Below are 16,549 nucleotides of genomic sequence, written 5' to 3'. Positions count from 1 at the left end.
AGAAGCAAATATTCGGCAACATATTTGATATTGCCATGGATATTAGCTATGTTTGACAAGTGTTTCAAATTTAGCTTGTTCACTTCCTCAGAATTCACAAATTAAAACTTAAATCCTTCAAGAATTATAGTTGTTAGTGAACTAATGAAGTGGAGTGATCACACAGAGACAGAAGCTGGGTTTAAAATTGGGTCACTTTATTAATTAACATAAATTAATTAAATAAATCATTAATTAATTAAGAATAATAGGGACCTGCAGAGATCACTAACAATTTGGGGTGGAAATGACATCAAATAAACTTCCTGGGCAACTGCTGATCCAGGTGAAGGGATCACGCCCTCACCTGGAACTGAGCCATGCTACACATGTGGGGAGGCTCGCCGTCCAATCCCTGGATGGGAATTGGCTGGGGCACCCCCTCCCCAATCACTCAGGCCAGTAGTGACACCATGAGCTCTTGGAGAAAGTCTGCCCCTCATCTCCAAAGATGCCCAAAGGAGAACACGCAGTTGCTAAACACCTCCCAATTTCCTCCCCTAACCTGCCACGGAGGGGAGCCAGATCTCTATTGAAGGAAAAGCGTGGAGGCTGCCTCCCTCCTCCTCCCATATTCCGCCTCCCTCCCAGCCTCCGGGCCACTGCCCGGCTGTCATTTGGTAGAGAAGCGAGAAGAGGAGGAGGAGCTGGATGCTGGTGGTGGCGGAGGAAGGCGAATGCGGCCTGGAGGCTGGGAGGGAGGCAGAATATGGGAGGAGGAGGGCTTTTCTTTCGGCGGAGGAGCTAAGTGGCCAGACAAAGGGATCAATGTAAAAGTGCCACTGGGCTGGGAATGTCTTTGGCCAATTAACTCCTCCGAAAGAAAAGCGTGGAAACTGCCTCCCTCCTCCTCCCGTATTCCGCCTCCCTCCCAGCCTCCAGGCCGCAATCACCTTCCTCTGCCACCACAAGCATCCAGCTCCTCCTCCTCTTCTCGCTTCTCTACAAAATGACAGCTGGGCGGTGGCACAGAGGCTGGGGGCAGCGGGGGGGGTGTGGAAGAGGTCTGTGGGAGAACTGGGGGGAGCCATGGCCACTGCCCCATGGAAGGGACCTGGCTGGGAAGCTCCCAAAGGTGATCTTTGCGGGGGGGGGGGGCCAGGAGAGCAAGCAGCAGGCGTGGGCTGGGGTCTTTCCTCTTGGGGCAAAGGTGGTGGTCGCGGGGTGCCTTTGCTGCAGGAAGGTGTCTAGGCACTGCAGCTCCCCCCAGTTCTCCTGCAGACCTCTTCCACACACACCCGCCGCCTCCAGCCTCCATGCCACTGCCCAGCTGTCATCTTGTAAAGAAGTGAGAAGAGGAGGAGCTGAATGCCGATGGTGGTGGAGGAAGGCGAATGTGGCTGGGGGAAAGGCAGGTGGTCCGGTGCTTCACGTGCCCTCCCAGCCAAAAGGCAAAGCCATGCAGCTCCCCAGCCACCGAAGGAGGCTTAACCCCACCCCTCTGTCCCTCCCATTGCCCGTATCTGGCAGAACTGCCTCCTGCCTGCCCCCGCTCTTCTGCTGGCCATGGGCAATGGGTGGGACAGAGGGGTGGGGTTAAGCCTCCTTCGGTGGCTGGGGAGCTGCGTGGCTTTGCCTTTTGGCTGGGAGGGCAGGTGAAGTGCCGGACCTCCTGCCTTTCCTCCAGCCAAAAACCCAAATGTCTCCACCACAGGAGGCTCTCCCACCCGTCACCCCCGCCCCTCGCCCGTGGCCGACAGAAGAGTGCTCTTGCCTGGCGGGAGGCAAAACACTGGGGTGGGAGTTGTCAGGACACCCCCCACCCCAGCGCTTCGCTTCCCATTGGGCAAAAGCGCTCCGGAGGGGTGGGTGGGTGAGGGGCAGGGAGGATCAGGAGGCTAAGTCTCCTGTAGCGGGTGCTGTGGTGGGGACCTTTGGGTTTGTGGCTGGGGGGAAGGTGAAGCACTGGAGTGGGGGGGGGTGTCAGGCCAGACCTCCTGCCTCCCCCCCAGCCAAAAACCCAAAGCTGCCTCCCAAACCCGAACTTTCGCTGAGAAGCCCCACTGCCTGGCTGTCACCTTTTGAAACAGCCGGGGGGCTTCTCGGCGGCCTCCCGAACGCCGAACCCGGAAGTTCGGGTTTGGCGTTCAGGTTCAGGAGGACGCTGGGAAGCCCCCCGGCTGTTTCAAAAAGTGACAGCCGGGTGGCGGGGCTTCTCAGCGGCGGCGGCAGTGGCAGGTTCGTAAGAAGAAAAAAGTTCGTAAGAAGAGGCAAAAAATTTCTGAACCCCGGGTTTGTATCTCAGGTTGTTCGTAAGATGAGGGATTCATATCATGAGGTACCACTGTATAACCTTCTGATTCAAGTTCTTTGTTTGGCTTTAATATTGGATGACCTGAGTTACCACATCGACCAGTTTGGCTTTGCCACCATTTCTTTTCTAAAGGAAGCTTCCTAGTGGGACATCCAAATAGGCAGCTTCGTAGAGAGCCTTGTTTTATATCTATTCCAAACTCTTTGTATGGTACATCTAACAAAATGATTGTTAAATTCAACATTAACTTTACATTTATGATATCATAGGTAGTCGTGCCATCCAGGCCTTAGTCAATGTCCTCTAGTTCAAGAAGCACCTTATTCTGGAAGTGTACCAATTCCTTTGATCAGGTCAGACAGCATGCTTCAAAATACAGTTTCATATCTGGTAAACAAATGACCTTATTCCTTAACATCTTGCAGTAGCTTATATCTAATTCTTGTTTTTTCCCTTACCATATGAACTTGTAAATATCATTCTACCATTGTTTAAATGGATAATCAGTTATGAGTATGATGTGGAAAACTTAAGCTACAAAATCAAAACATTTTTCATATTTTTATATATAATAATTCAATGTGTTTTGCAATTTGTCAACATTAGGAAAGCTTTAATTTTACAATAACTGGAAAAGCTTTACATCACTAAAGTTGGAAAATAATTTTTAATGATGAGTTGCATTAACTACATTCATTAAAAAGTCTATTCAAATTCATTTGTGACTCCCAGAAATGTTATTGACATTTATTCAAATATAACCTAACATGTAAAAATACTATTTCACAATTCGTTTCATACTGTACCTATGTGTGAAAACAGATCAGTTTCTAAATCTATTCCATTTAATAATTACCTATTCCACTAAGTAGAACAAATACTCTATTTTGATTTATGTATTACAGATTTAAAAATAAGAGAAATGTTTTATGCATATATTACTATCTTTTTCGCTTAATAAGTTGTTCCCTATTGTTTAGTTCTGGTCTAACAATAATTATGTAACATTTGGGAAAATATAGGCAGCCTAGCAACCCAGCACTCGAGACCAAGATAGAGAAAATCTCCACAGCCACCATGTATTTGCCTTTGCTGCTCAGATATGATGGGACAAAGGAGAGCCACACACTACAGAAAATCAGCATGCTGAATGTGAGACATTTGGCTTCATTGAAACTGCTGGGGAGCTTCCTGGAGAAAAATGCTACAGTGAAACTGGCAGATGCCAGAAATCCCATGTATCCCAAGACACAATAGAACATGGCAGGGGAGCCTTCATTGCACTGGAGTATGATTTCCTCTATTTCTGAATGAGTGTCCATGTCAGGGAAAGGGGGAAATGTGAACAGCCACACTGTACAGATGCCTGCTTGAATCAGGGAACCAGAGAGAACAATGGAAGCGCCCAGTCCTTTTCCTACCCAGTTCTTCATCCTGGATCCTGGCTTGGTGGCCATGAAAGCCATAACCACAGTGATGGTTTTTGCCAGCACAGAAGACACAGCCACTGAGAAGATAACACCAAAGCTAATTTGTCGAAGGAGACATATTATATTGCCTGGTATAATGAGAAACTGAAGCGAGCAAAGGAAACAGAGAAAAAGTGAAATGAGTAGAATGTAGGTGAGATTTCGGTTATTGGCCTTGACAATGGGAGTATGATGATACTTCAGAAATATTGCCAGCACACCAACTGTGCAGAAAGAAAAAAAAAGTGCCAGAATAAGCAGACTCATTCCTATTGGTTCTTCATAGGATAAGAAAGATATTTTCTTAGCAAGACATGAATCTCTCTCTTTGCTTGGATGTTGGTCCTCTGGACATTCTGAACAAACTTGCATATCTGGAATTTAAGCATATAATTGTTCTGTGTCATTTTCTGTGGCCATTGTGTTTTCATTGTTAGGCTCAGTTACACAGTCAGCCATCAGACTGGATTTGATATTTTTTAAATCTATCTAATCCTTTCTAATGACCTGGGATAGGAAAATGTGGAGACTTTATGGTTATTTTACTTCACAGGATGTAAGATGTATCTGTAACACCATAAATATCCACAGCCGAGGATCTTGGAAAGCACTTTTATGTGCTTATTTATGGCTAAAAAAAAGTCAAATCCAGTGTAAATATCTGACTGTCTGTGCAACATATCATAATGTATTTATTATTTTTAAATTAATAAAGAATGAAAAAAGGAGCAAAACGGAAGGATAATCATGTAAGAAATCAGAAAATTATCAAATAAAATGTATAACAAATGTTTTAAAAATGAAAAAAGAACAAAATAAAAATGATCATGATACAGTAATACTTTGGTATTCTAAGTTGCTATTGCAATATAACTTTCTACTGTTGCATCTAACTAAGGAAAGATAGAGTGGAATGGAATGCAGTAAAGTCGAGCAGACTGGAGTGGAATAGGATAGGGTAGGAGGGTAAGGTAGGGTAGGGCAGGGTAGGATAGGGTAGGGCAGGGTACAGTAGGGTAGGATAGTAGAGACATCTTAGGATAAAATCAAATGAATGTTCATATTCGCAAACGCAACAGAGTACATAGTAGATAATTTGATACACATTTGAAGAATAGTGTTATTTTCACCCAATTTATTAATGGATTGAATTATTTTGTAAATCACATCAATCGTTTTTGAAATGATAAAAAGCGGTATATTGAAGTCTAAATAGATCAATAAAGAAGTAAATGTTCATTGCAATATGTGGTCTGTTATCCACGCAAAATTGTAGTGTGGTTTTACAAAGATGAACATGGTACTTCTTACCTTTTTCAACTGAAATTTTCTCTTTAGGGCATGGAAGGCAATTATAGCAACAAAATGGCTTTCCCTCCTGCTTTCTTTTAAAATAACCAGGGAGACAGCTCTCAGAACAGAATGAAACAGGCGGGGTCTTCCAAATAAATAAAGAAGAAAAATGTTAACATTTAATCAGGAATACGATAAAACTACAGTATAAGTAACTTTCTTTCTTTTAAACTGGAAAATATTTTAGCCGCAGATCATGACAAAGTTATTTCAGCAGGACTGATCAAAACTGATATTTTTTCCCAGTCACTTCATTTCTCACTTTGGATAATAGAGATATTTTAAATAAAACTAAAGATAATTCAACCTATTTTTCAGGCTTACTTTTGAAATTAACTGAATCTAATCAAATTGTATTTAATTAGGAATCTGAAAAGTGCTTTTTCAAAAGGTAACTGAATTTCCTTTTTTTTCTTTTTTCTTTTTAGTTGAGGAAGAAGATGTTTTAATTCTCATTCAAGAAATTTCATGGGTTGTAGCAAGATGGGGGGGCAATAAAAGTGTTAGTTCTGAATGGATGAGGAGACTGGGTTAGAAGGATTGTATTTGTTGGCAATTGTCTAGTCATTCGCTGATACAACAATAACCTGGATGACTGGCAATCTGTACAGACAAATGAAATAGAATATAATGAAACAATTTATAACAGAATAGTTAACAGGTGAAGATGTTAGACCTAAAAAAATGACATACAGGTGCTTCTTGACTTATAACTGCAACTGGGGCTGGGATTTGCATCACTAAATGAGATGTCATTAATTGAGATGCATGCAAATTTATGACTTTTTTTTTTGCCACCTTTGACTTTACTTTTGGGAAGTTGGATGGGAAGGTAGCAAATGGCAATTATGTGACCACATGACATTGCAACCATCATAAGTATGAGATCCAGTCATAAGTCATTTTTCTCAGTACTATCATAACTTCAAACAGCTGTTAAAGAAATAGTCATAAATTGGGGACTACCTATACTCAAAAAGAATTGTAAACTGTGGGGAAAAATGCAAGTGTCCTAAATTGTAAGCCAAGCAAACTCCAAAACCAAATAATTACTGTCAAATAGACTCAATTTATGACCACAATTGACCTCAAATTTTATACCTTTGCTTCATTTTACTAATTTTCTGTAGAACACTGCAGTTGTTAAATTAGTAGTATCATTGTTAAATATGTCAGGCTTTCTCTTTGCCTTTGTTTATCAGAAGATCACAAAAGATGATCATATGAATCCGGGACACTGTATTTGTCATAAACAGGAACCAGTTGTCAAGCATCCAAATGCAAATTATATGACCATGGGGGCGTGGTGATGTTCTTAAGTGTGAAAAATGGTCACAAGTCACTTTTTTCAGTACCGTTGTAACTTTGGACAGTCACTAAAGGAACAGTTGTAAGTCAAGATATCAGACTGTTGGGATCTTTGGCCTGCCACACTTTATAGTATTTTAATGTGCATTATTTACTTTTGGAATTTGGGAGGGGGAACTGCATGATGGCCGTCTGTATGTAAACGAACAAACTAGCTAGCTAGCTAGCTAGCTAGCTAGCTAGCTAGCTAACTATCTATCTAACTAACTAACTAACTAACTAACTAACTAACTAACTAACTAACTAACCAACCAACCAACCAACCAACCAACCAACCAACCAACCAACCAACCAACCAACCAACCAACCAACTAACTAACTAATTTTGGCAGACTGCCAATTTTTTTAAAAAAATCTTATATTTTTGTTTTTCTAAACGTTATTGTTTTAAAACTTTTCAATAAAGATAAATAATTTATTCCTGAAATACTTGTCTCTGAGGTGTCTGTGATCTTTTTTATTCTGTCTCTGAGGAATATTTCAAATTGCTGTATCACAACTAAATGCTCACAGTCTTTATAAAATAAAGTCTGCAATATTATTTTAGTGTTAAATGATACACAAATTATTTTGGATATCATCCCAGTCATGCAAGCAAAAAAATTCGGAACTTACTTGATTGAAACTGTTATGCCAGGTAATGGCTTCATCATGCATTGTGAATTTTTCCTCTTTCACCCAAGGATCCAGCTTCCCCACTTTTACTCGATGGAAAGATTGGTTTGGGAAGGTGACCCAGTTTATAATATCAAATCCAGATATCAATTCCCTCCTCTGATTGAACTGAATTCTATCTCCAGCACTGTTATTAAATGAGATTCCTTTCAGAAATTGGTGGAACTGAATATCAATGAAGACCGAACAATTGATATTAATATAGAATCAGTAATAAATACACTTTTCACATCAATTGCTAGTCCTCAACATTTGGTACATCCATTCAATCTGTTGTGTGTAGCCTAAATATTTATTGAGAGAAACAAAATGTGTATGTAGAAATGAATCCCTGGTTTTTACCTGGAAAGGGGAATGAAATATGTTTGCTGAAACATAAGGAAGAGACAAGAAAGAACAGTCTGAATGAACATCTATTAAGTACCAGTACAAAGCAAGGAATCTGACAGTGAAAATAAATGAGAAATGAATTACAGACCATATTTATTAAAGAAAATGAATTGGGTAATAGAAAGAACAAGACTGAGAAATTCATGAAGAGAATTAATGAGATCCATAAAAGAGAGAACTAATGTACAGTGGAACCCCGACATAAGAGCTGCTCTACTTAAGAGCAACTCGAGATAAGAGCTGGGAGGGGAGAGATATTTTTGTTCTACTTACAAGCCCAAATTCGAGATACAAGCGCCAAGGAGCTGTCTCCTGAAGCCAAACGCTAACTTCCGCGTTCGGCTTCAGGAGACAGCTGCGAAGCGGCGCGCGTGTTTTAAAAGGTTGCAGCCGGCCTGGGGGGCTCGGGGGGGTGCTTGCAGCTTTCTTTCTTGCTCTTTTTCTTTCTCTCTTTTACCTTCCCTTCCTCTATTTCTTCTTTTCTTTCTCCTTCCCACCTTCTTCCCTCCCTCCCTCCCTTCACTCATTCCTCTCTTACTCTTCCCTTTCATAAGTTTCCTTGCTTCCTTCCTCTGTTCCTGTCCCTTCACCCTTTCTTTCTTTCTTTCTTTCTTTCTTGATCTTTTTCTTTCTCTCTTTTACCTTCCCTTCCTCTATTTCTTCTTTTCTTTCTCCTTCCCACCTTCTTCCCTCCCTCCCTCCCCTCATTCCTCTCTTACTCTCCCCTTTCATAAGTTTCCTTGCTTCCTTCCTCTGTTCCTGTCCCTTTCCTTCCTTCCTTCCCACCCTCCGTCCATTCATTCACCCATTCCTCTCTTGATCGCTTAAAGCCGGTCCCTGGTGCAAAAAGTGTTGGGGACCTCTGTCCTACAGGATTGGGTGGCAGAGAAGTTGAACATATGTAAATTTAAAAGTTTAAGAAAGTTTACAAGTTAAGTGAAAGAAACTTCATTATTCATTTATATGTACATGTACATTTCTTCATTAAAAACATGTCTTTCTGCATAATTTAGACTAACTGTGAGTTTTTTGAGGGCTGGAACCAATTAAAATTATTTACATTAATTCCTATGGGGAAAAGTCGTTCGAGATAAGAGCTGCTCGACTTAAGAGCCCAGGTCCGGAACGAATTAAACTCGTATCTCGAGGTACCACTGTAGTTGAAAAACAAGCAGCAATGCATTGGTAAGGGTGAAAACTAGAGTATTTGGAGGATAGAAAGTTATGGAGAAATATAGTGAGTATAAATTAGATTTACCAATGTCCCCCATTTATATTTTGTCACAACATTTTATTTCTTTGGTTTTGTGTGATTTGTATGAAAAATAGATTGTGGATGCATACATGTTTGTGTGAAGAAAGAGGAAAAGGCATAAATGTTCAGTACCTGCCATGTTGTTTTCTCTTGAATGCTCAGTTTTCGACCATCCAACTTTCCATTGTGGTTTTGTTCCATATGCATTGCATGTAAAGCATGACTTACAACATACACTGCATTGTATAAATTGTAGCTGTGACCAGTCATGCTCATTTCAAAAAGAGCCCCAGGAAGATCCTCCAATTTCTCCTTCATAGTGCAAATGTCACTCTTTCTCCCATTAACCAAGGAACTGGGAAAACTACACTGAAACGCATGCACCCACACATCTTTAATAAAGCCATCTTCTTTTGATAAGAAATGGTCTCTTCCCTGAACAAATTGCTGAAATCCTGGAACTTCTTTGGAGTAAACTGAAAAGGACAGGGCACCATGGATATCTTGAATATCCCAGGTCCTTTGATAAATTACTGTTGCAAGATCCATTTGACAGGGTATGATCCACACTTTACCTTTTGGCGCCATAGAAATGGATTCAATTTTAGGAAGATTTAACAACAATCTCAGATGCAAAAGAGTTGTTTCATAGACAATTACTGCATTGGCTTTACTTTTCATAGTGAGATAAAATGTTTCCACAAACCACTCCAGTTCTACAAATACATTACTGATGTGCAGTTGTTTAATTATCTTTAAAAATGCAATGCAAATACCATGAAGAGGAAAACGTGAAAAAATCATCCGCACAAATAGTTCATCATCATCATCTCTCACAAGGATCCTAACCCAGATCCATTTGAAATAAACAAGCAACTGAAGAAATCCTTGGTATATAATATTTTCATTCGGCACCATGTGATAGAAAAAAAGTGATTCATTTTGATCTGGCATCTCTGGGTGTGATCCATAGATTAACTATAGGAATAAGAAAATTAATAGAAGTTTAGAGAACAGAAAGAAATGAAGAAATGTTTGCAAAAATAGCAGGTGCGCTATATGCTGCTCTACTTTGGGAGATATTTCTCAAGCATCTAGCAAATTTCAGATTGTGTATGACTTGTTTTAGCAGTTTTATAAGAATAAAAGCATTATTTTTTATTCAGCAGAAGATAGATTTATGATATTCTCATGCTATATAATTGATAGTATTACATTTCAATAACATGCTTGCATTTCAAATTGGTGCATTAGGATTTCCAGAATAATGTTTTCTGGCAACTTTTTGAAATACATTTGAATTGGTAGGGTGTCTGGATGTCTGTCTGGTTGGTTGGTTGGTCGGTTGTTGGTTAGTTGGTTGGTTAATTAAAATTTAACTAGAGAGATCCCAGGTGCTGTCTGACCTTTAAATATCTAGACTAGCTAATCTCACCAGTGCTAGTAAGGAGTGGGCTTTTTTCTCTTTAATCTAGTATCTTAGTGGTTTAATTGAAATCAAAATTTAACTTGATTTCAATTGGAAACCATCTTCAAGGATAGCTCTCAATCACCTACTTCAGAAAAAGGAAAATGAAAAACCATGTATGGTGAAGCTTACTGAGTTAGAAGATGACTTTATAGCGCTCTTTCATTGAATATCACGTTTCTTCGAATGGTTTATCATAATCTTTTCTGATTCATATTACAATAAAATTCCTTGTTAATAAAACCTTCTTTTTCTTTTTTTATTTTCTTTTTATTATTTTTTTTGTCTTTAAATATCATGTCATTTTTACACAGATCTACATCCAAATCTCATACTATTTATAATACTTCATATATTTTCATTGTCCCATTTTTTTGGTCTTTTTTCCACATTGACACACAGTCTTTCTCTCACTCTTTTTAATCCAGTTGTATCATTTAGTCCAGACTTTATAATAATCTGAATCATTTTTTCCTTTTATCAGTCAATACATTTTCCAACCGAGTTTTGTCATCTTTCCAATATTGAGCATAAGCAATTCTTGCTGCCATAATGATATGTAATGATAGATATTGCATATCCCTTGATTGTTGTTTTCTTATTATTCCTAATAGAAAGAATTTCGAAGTATATTCTATTTATCTTTCTGTTGTAACTAATCATGAATCTTTTTCCAGTAACTTTTTGCTTTGGGGCACAACCACCACATATGAAAGAAGGTACCTATGACCTTTTTACATTTCCAACAAGCCAAATTTGTGTTTGGATATATTTTAGCCAATCTTGATGACGCTAGATGCCACCTATAAAACATTTTATAATAATTTTCTTTAAATGCAACTGAGTTTGTTATTTTGCAATTTGTATTCCATATCTGCTCCCAGTCAGACAGATGTATATTATGACCTACATTCTTTGCCCACACTATCATGGATCTTTAACTACATTCTCTATTCTTTCAAATTCAAGTAAACATTTAATTAATTTGGATATTATTTTTTGTTCTAGGCCCAGCAAAATTCTATCCAATTGTTGTGTTTCCATTTCTATGCCTGTATCCTCTATATCTTTCTTATACCTCAATTTTGTATAATAAGACTACCAGTCAATCATTATATTTTGTTCCGCTAATTTTTCTTACCTTTTCAATTTTTCAGTGAAATCTAATAAAATACTATATTTGTATGTTTTGCTCACTTCAATTAAGTTAGGATAAATCATTGCCTCCATTATTGATAGGCATTTAGGAATTTTATATAGCTTTTTTTCCTAATTTCTTTCCAAATTTTCAAAAGTGAATTCCAAATTAAATGTTTATTAAAGCTCTGATGTAATTTGGTTCCATCTAAAACATTTTTTTTTCTAATTTCCTTGGGGTACTTTAGCAAAAAATCATTAACCTTTCCTTACAATCAGTCTATAAAACCAAATTTATTATTCACATGGCCTCAAGCTTTAATAATTTGTTTTCTTTATATGCCTTATTAATCAAGGTAAACTGAGTAAATATCAAGTACAGATTAGCATGTGTATAATTTACGTAGATGTAATAAATTCAGAAAAATCCACCTGATTTCATAAGAACTCAACATTCACTACACATCCTACCTGTGGAAGTTTGTATAACCTCAAGATATCTGCCATGTCAACAGAGATTTCAGAATAAAGGGCCCCAATGATTGCGATGAGGGTGTTCTGGAAGCCACATTCATAATTGGGGACCATTTTCTTCAGAGGTGAGAAAAGTTCCATTGTTGCATGATAAATCCATCTTCTATCATAATTGTCAAAAATATTGATGCCCAGGGTAACATTGGGCAGGATCTGAGGATTTTCATTTATTTCTTTCACAGCAAATATTAAAGCCAAAATATGCTGATAAAATTTAGTCTGGACACTGGAATAACAATTATAAGTGATAAAAGAAGCATAATATACATAAGAGAAATATTCTAACAAATATATGGCCCATCCAACTATTTTGTCTTTGAAAGTAATAATACAGTGTCATACATTGTGTGCTAGGTATTGTGCATAGCTTTTGAACAAAAAATAAAAACTTCTCAAAATCTTAAATACTTTTCAATTTAATAAAGATTTGAAGATTTCCTAATCTGCAAAATCATAATGTGGTAAATTGGGACAACTACATGTATTTGTCTGAAGTAGTGTATGGTTTCTTGCCCAAGCAAGGGTTTGGACTAGAAGGTGTCCAACGTCCTTTCCAATTCTGCTATTATTATTATAAATATTATTATAAAATGTGTTATTAGTAAGTTAGCCTAAGTGGGAAGCATATTTTTTTAAAAAAAATATTTAAAAAGAAAATGTCAAGTCTCTAAACAAAGAAAGGGACTAAAAAAAATACAATTATAAAAATGTCTTAAAACTCTTACTATATCCTTTAAATATTCTGCTGAAAACACAAATCGTTTTGAAATCTGTTTTCTTTTTAACACTTTAATCTCTTTTTCTTTTGTTTTTTATAATAAATTTCTTTAAGCATCCTAGATAGATAAAAAAGACATGTACATTTAAATTAGAGGGAGAAAATTGTCACATACTGAAAAGTAATTTTAATATGTGTAAGAGTATCACAACTGTAAATATAATTTATAATCTCTTACACCAAATGATGGAATAGATAGAGACACTTACATGACTTCACCCGTAAATGAAAGATGGGGATTGTCCGAGAAGTTTTCTAATTCTGTAGGCATGAACATAAGAGAAGTAATGGCACCAATGATGAATTCACCAGATTGGAAATAATTATGAGAAATAGGGACAGGATCATAAATAATGCAATTTATCATTTCACATTTCCAAACCAAATGAGATAAAAATAAGAATAAAATAATCATGGTCTGTATGTCAATTGTATATCTGTAGCAGAGTTTGTTTAATAATGGTTTAAAACCTTTAAAAATATACTAGTATGATTTGCCTTACCTACCCTCACATTAATCAGAAATTTGTACACAGTATTCATAAACCTTGACTTCTCCCTATCAGGAATAAACTTTACAAACATCATCTGTCTTTAGATTCAAGTTACAGATGAGAATGGTCAAAGATTACTGATATTATTCTTAAACCCTCAATTCTTGTTGGCTATAAATTGCTAGGGAACCCCTTAGTGTTAATAACACTAATGATAATTATAGATAATAGAAAGAAATGTTTTTTAGATTTTTATTTCTCTCTGTTATGTAAAGAATGAGTTTTCTCTCATTTACATACATATATTTGCTACCAGGTTAATAGAACAACAAAGGATATGTCAGTTTGGAATGAGCCAATGTTCTAAAAAATTGAAAAAAAAAGATTTATTTACCTATGATGAACATCTGATTGTTAAAACATATAAGCTTTTATTGGCAATGAATCAAGAAAATGAATATATTAAACACTATGATTAAATGGGGAAATATTTTGGATGTTTGGGAAAAATGAATGCTAGACCAATTGGAAAATATATAGATAATTTGCATTGACTTACAATTTGAAAGAAATGCTTATATGAAATGATGTATTGTTGGTATTTAACACCTTAAAAATTATTAAATATAACAAAAAATAGAATGACAGAGTTGGAAAGGACCTTGGAGGTCTTCTAATCCAACTTCCTACTCAGGCAGGAAACCATTTTAGGCTGAAGCCATTTTATTTGGGATCTTTGGCTTGCTACACTTTATACTATTCTACTATACATTTTCTACTGTGGGAAAATGGGAGGAGGGGTTGTATGAGGTTGTTAGCACGTAGCCATAACAAATTATTTGTAGAAAACCAAGGTCATCCTTTGTCTCTGCACCTCTGTACCTGCACAGAAGAAGATGGGGACTCTGCCAGCATGGCAAATGAAAATTGGACAACATAATGTATTTATGGGTGTGGGGGCAAGAACTTGAACTTTCAACTGGGTGGTGAAACCCAGAGAACTTCACCCAGATGTACTAATATGGCTGTATTAATAAACACAATCATAAATACACAAGAAAGTAAAAGAAAATTAAATTAATAATAGTATATACAGACAACCCCTGAGATAGCAATAGCATTTAGACTTATATACCGCTTCATAGTGCTTTTACCGCAATAAGGCCGAAATAGATCTATCCTAGTCTCTCTTAATTTTCAAATTCAGCAAAAAAAAAACATGTGAAATGTGTGTGTGTCTGTGTGTGTCACATGGTTTTTTATTTGCTGAATTTGAAAATTAAGGGAGACTAGGATAGATCTATTTCGACCTTATTTTGGCCTCATCAGCTAGCTATACCCACTGGGACTTGAACCTGCAACCTTTGCCTTGTAAGGCAGAGAATTATCCTCTAGGCTACAGTATCCAATCCCTTCAGCTCTGCACCAGGGAAGGGTTACATATTTTTGCGTCGAATCACCCTGGTGTATGTGTGTGTGTGTGTGTGTGTGTGTGTGTGCGTATTTCATTCCAGCTAAAAACATTTTATATATATGTGTGTATGTGTGTGTGTGTGTGTATCAAATGTTTTTAGCTGGAATTTTTTTTTTTAAATTAAGGGAGACTAGGATGGTACCATTTCGGCCTTGTTCTGGCCTTATCAGCTAGCCGCACCCTTCCTTACTGGGATTCGATCTGGCAGCCTCTGCCTTGTAAGGTAGAGAATTAACAGGTAGAGAATTAACAGATCAGACCTGATCCCTCCAGCTCTGTACCAGGGAGGCAATATGTTTTTTTTTCTTATGTCGGATTACCCTGGTATATTGAAGGAACGTCACAGCTCCTTTTTGCCTCTAGGCCCAGCCCAGGACCATTTCAAGGCAGTTAATTTATTCATAGCTGACAAATATATTCTGTTTGTATCAAATGTTTTTAGCTGAATTTTTTAAAATTAAGGGAGACTAGGATGGTACCATTTTGGCCTTGTTCGGGCCTCATCAGCTAGCCACACCCTTCCTTACTGGGATTCGATCTGGCAGCCTCTGCCTTGTAAGGCAGAGAATTTACAGTTAAGCCACCAGACCTGATCCCTCCAGCTCTGTACCAGGGAGGGGCTATATGTTTTTTTTCTTATGTCGGATCACCCTGGCAAAAAAGAGCTGTGACGTTCCTTCAATATACCAGGGTGATCCGACAATAGGGTGTCACTACACTTGAGATTCTCCAAAAAGGACCAACTGGGTAAAGGCAAGGTGGCCGGAGTTAAGGAAATATGTCCTGTCTCAACTTTAATAAGCTTTAAGAAGAGACAAGGAAGGCTACCTTTTTTGTCACCAGAATATGGCACCTTTAATGAGATATTCTGGACCATCACCAAGAAGGCCCTAACGGGTATTGGTTTAGACTCCCTGCTATTTGGGACACACTCCTTCCGAATTGGGGCCGCATAAACAGCGGCTAGGTTGGGGCTCCCGGCGAGCCGGATCCAGGACATAGGCAGGTGCAAATCTTCGGCTTTCAAAGGATACATAAGGATAGCAGTGGAAACACCCGCCTTGCCCAGTAACTAACCTGCTTTGTTTCTCATTGTTCTAGGTCCTGGTCCGGCTCCACTGTGTGTTGTGCGACGTGTGAAGGAAATGCCGGTGAGTCAGCCCACAATACTGATGTGTGGACACAGAATGATTTTCTGGGCTGGCAGAAGAGCTGCAACATCCCATTGGGGAACACAGTTGGCATTAAGTCACCATGCAAAGGTGGAGTGTCTGGGACGCAGAGGGTTGTGTTGGGATGGACTTCTCCCACTGCTGAAAAGCTGGAGCTGTGGAAGGGCTGGACCTAGTGTGTTGGTGTTGCACTTGGATGGCAACGACCATGGACTGCTGAAGGGCTTGGCGCTCGTGGCCCAAGTCAGTGAGGACCTTAGGGTCATGAGGAAGTGATGGCCCAACATGTGGCTAGTGTGGTCTTGGATCCTGCCTCACAAGGTTTGGAGGTTTGCACAGCATCCAAGAGCAATTGACAAACAAAGGATCCAGGTTAACAAAGAAATTGGAAAATTAGTTTTGGCCGAAGTGGGATTCATAATTAGGCAGCCAGACATTTGCATTCATATTCCTGATCTTTACCATCCAGATGGGGTACACTTGACAGATGTTGGCAATGACACCTTCTTGACAGACCTGCAGAGGGGCCTACTGGAGCTGGAGATGGTGCAGGCTTAGGGGGGGAGCGGGGGGCCAAGATAGAGATCTGACCCCCAGCTGTGGCAAAAACAGGGTGCAAAGGGTGGCAGTAGCAACTGTGTGTTCTCCCTTGGGCATCTTTAAAAAGATGATGGGCTCCTTCGTCTCAC

At 38.7% G+C, this 16,549-nt stretch overlaps 1 protein-coding gene across 1 annotated transcript; it reads right to left on the bottom strand.

The window, feature by feature from the left end:
- Positions 1–3,234: 3,234 nt before the first annotated feature.
- On the bottom strand, positions 3,235–15,724 carry LOC139154101 (vomeronasal type-2 receptor 26-like). The gene is made up of 7 exons (XM_070728532.1): positions 15,376–15,724; positions 12,930–12,981; positions 11,880–12,168; positions 8,936–9,781; positions 7,099–7,323; positions 5,074–5,200; positions 3,235–4,136 (listed from the first exon to the last, which is right to left on the bottom strand). Exons 1-7 carry the CDS (start codon positions 15,722–15,724, stop codon positions 3,235–3,237), a joined length of 2,790 nt encoding a protein of 929 aa, XP_070584633.1.
- Positions 15,725–16,549: the final 825 nt, after the last annotated feature.

Source organism: Erythrolamprus reginae, chromosome Z (assembly GCF_031021105.1).
Source record: "Erythrolamprus reginae isolate rEryReg1 chromosome Z, rEryReg1.hap1, whole genome shotgun sequence".
NCBI lineage: Eukaryota > Metazoa > Chordata > Lepidosauria > Squamata > Dipsadidae > Erythrolamprus > Erythrolamprus reginae.
Note: the sequence above shows the minus strand (reverse complement) of the source record. Positions and strands in the feature narration are given on the sequence as shown.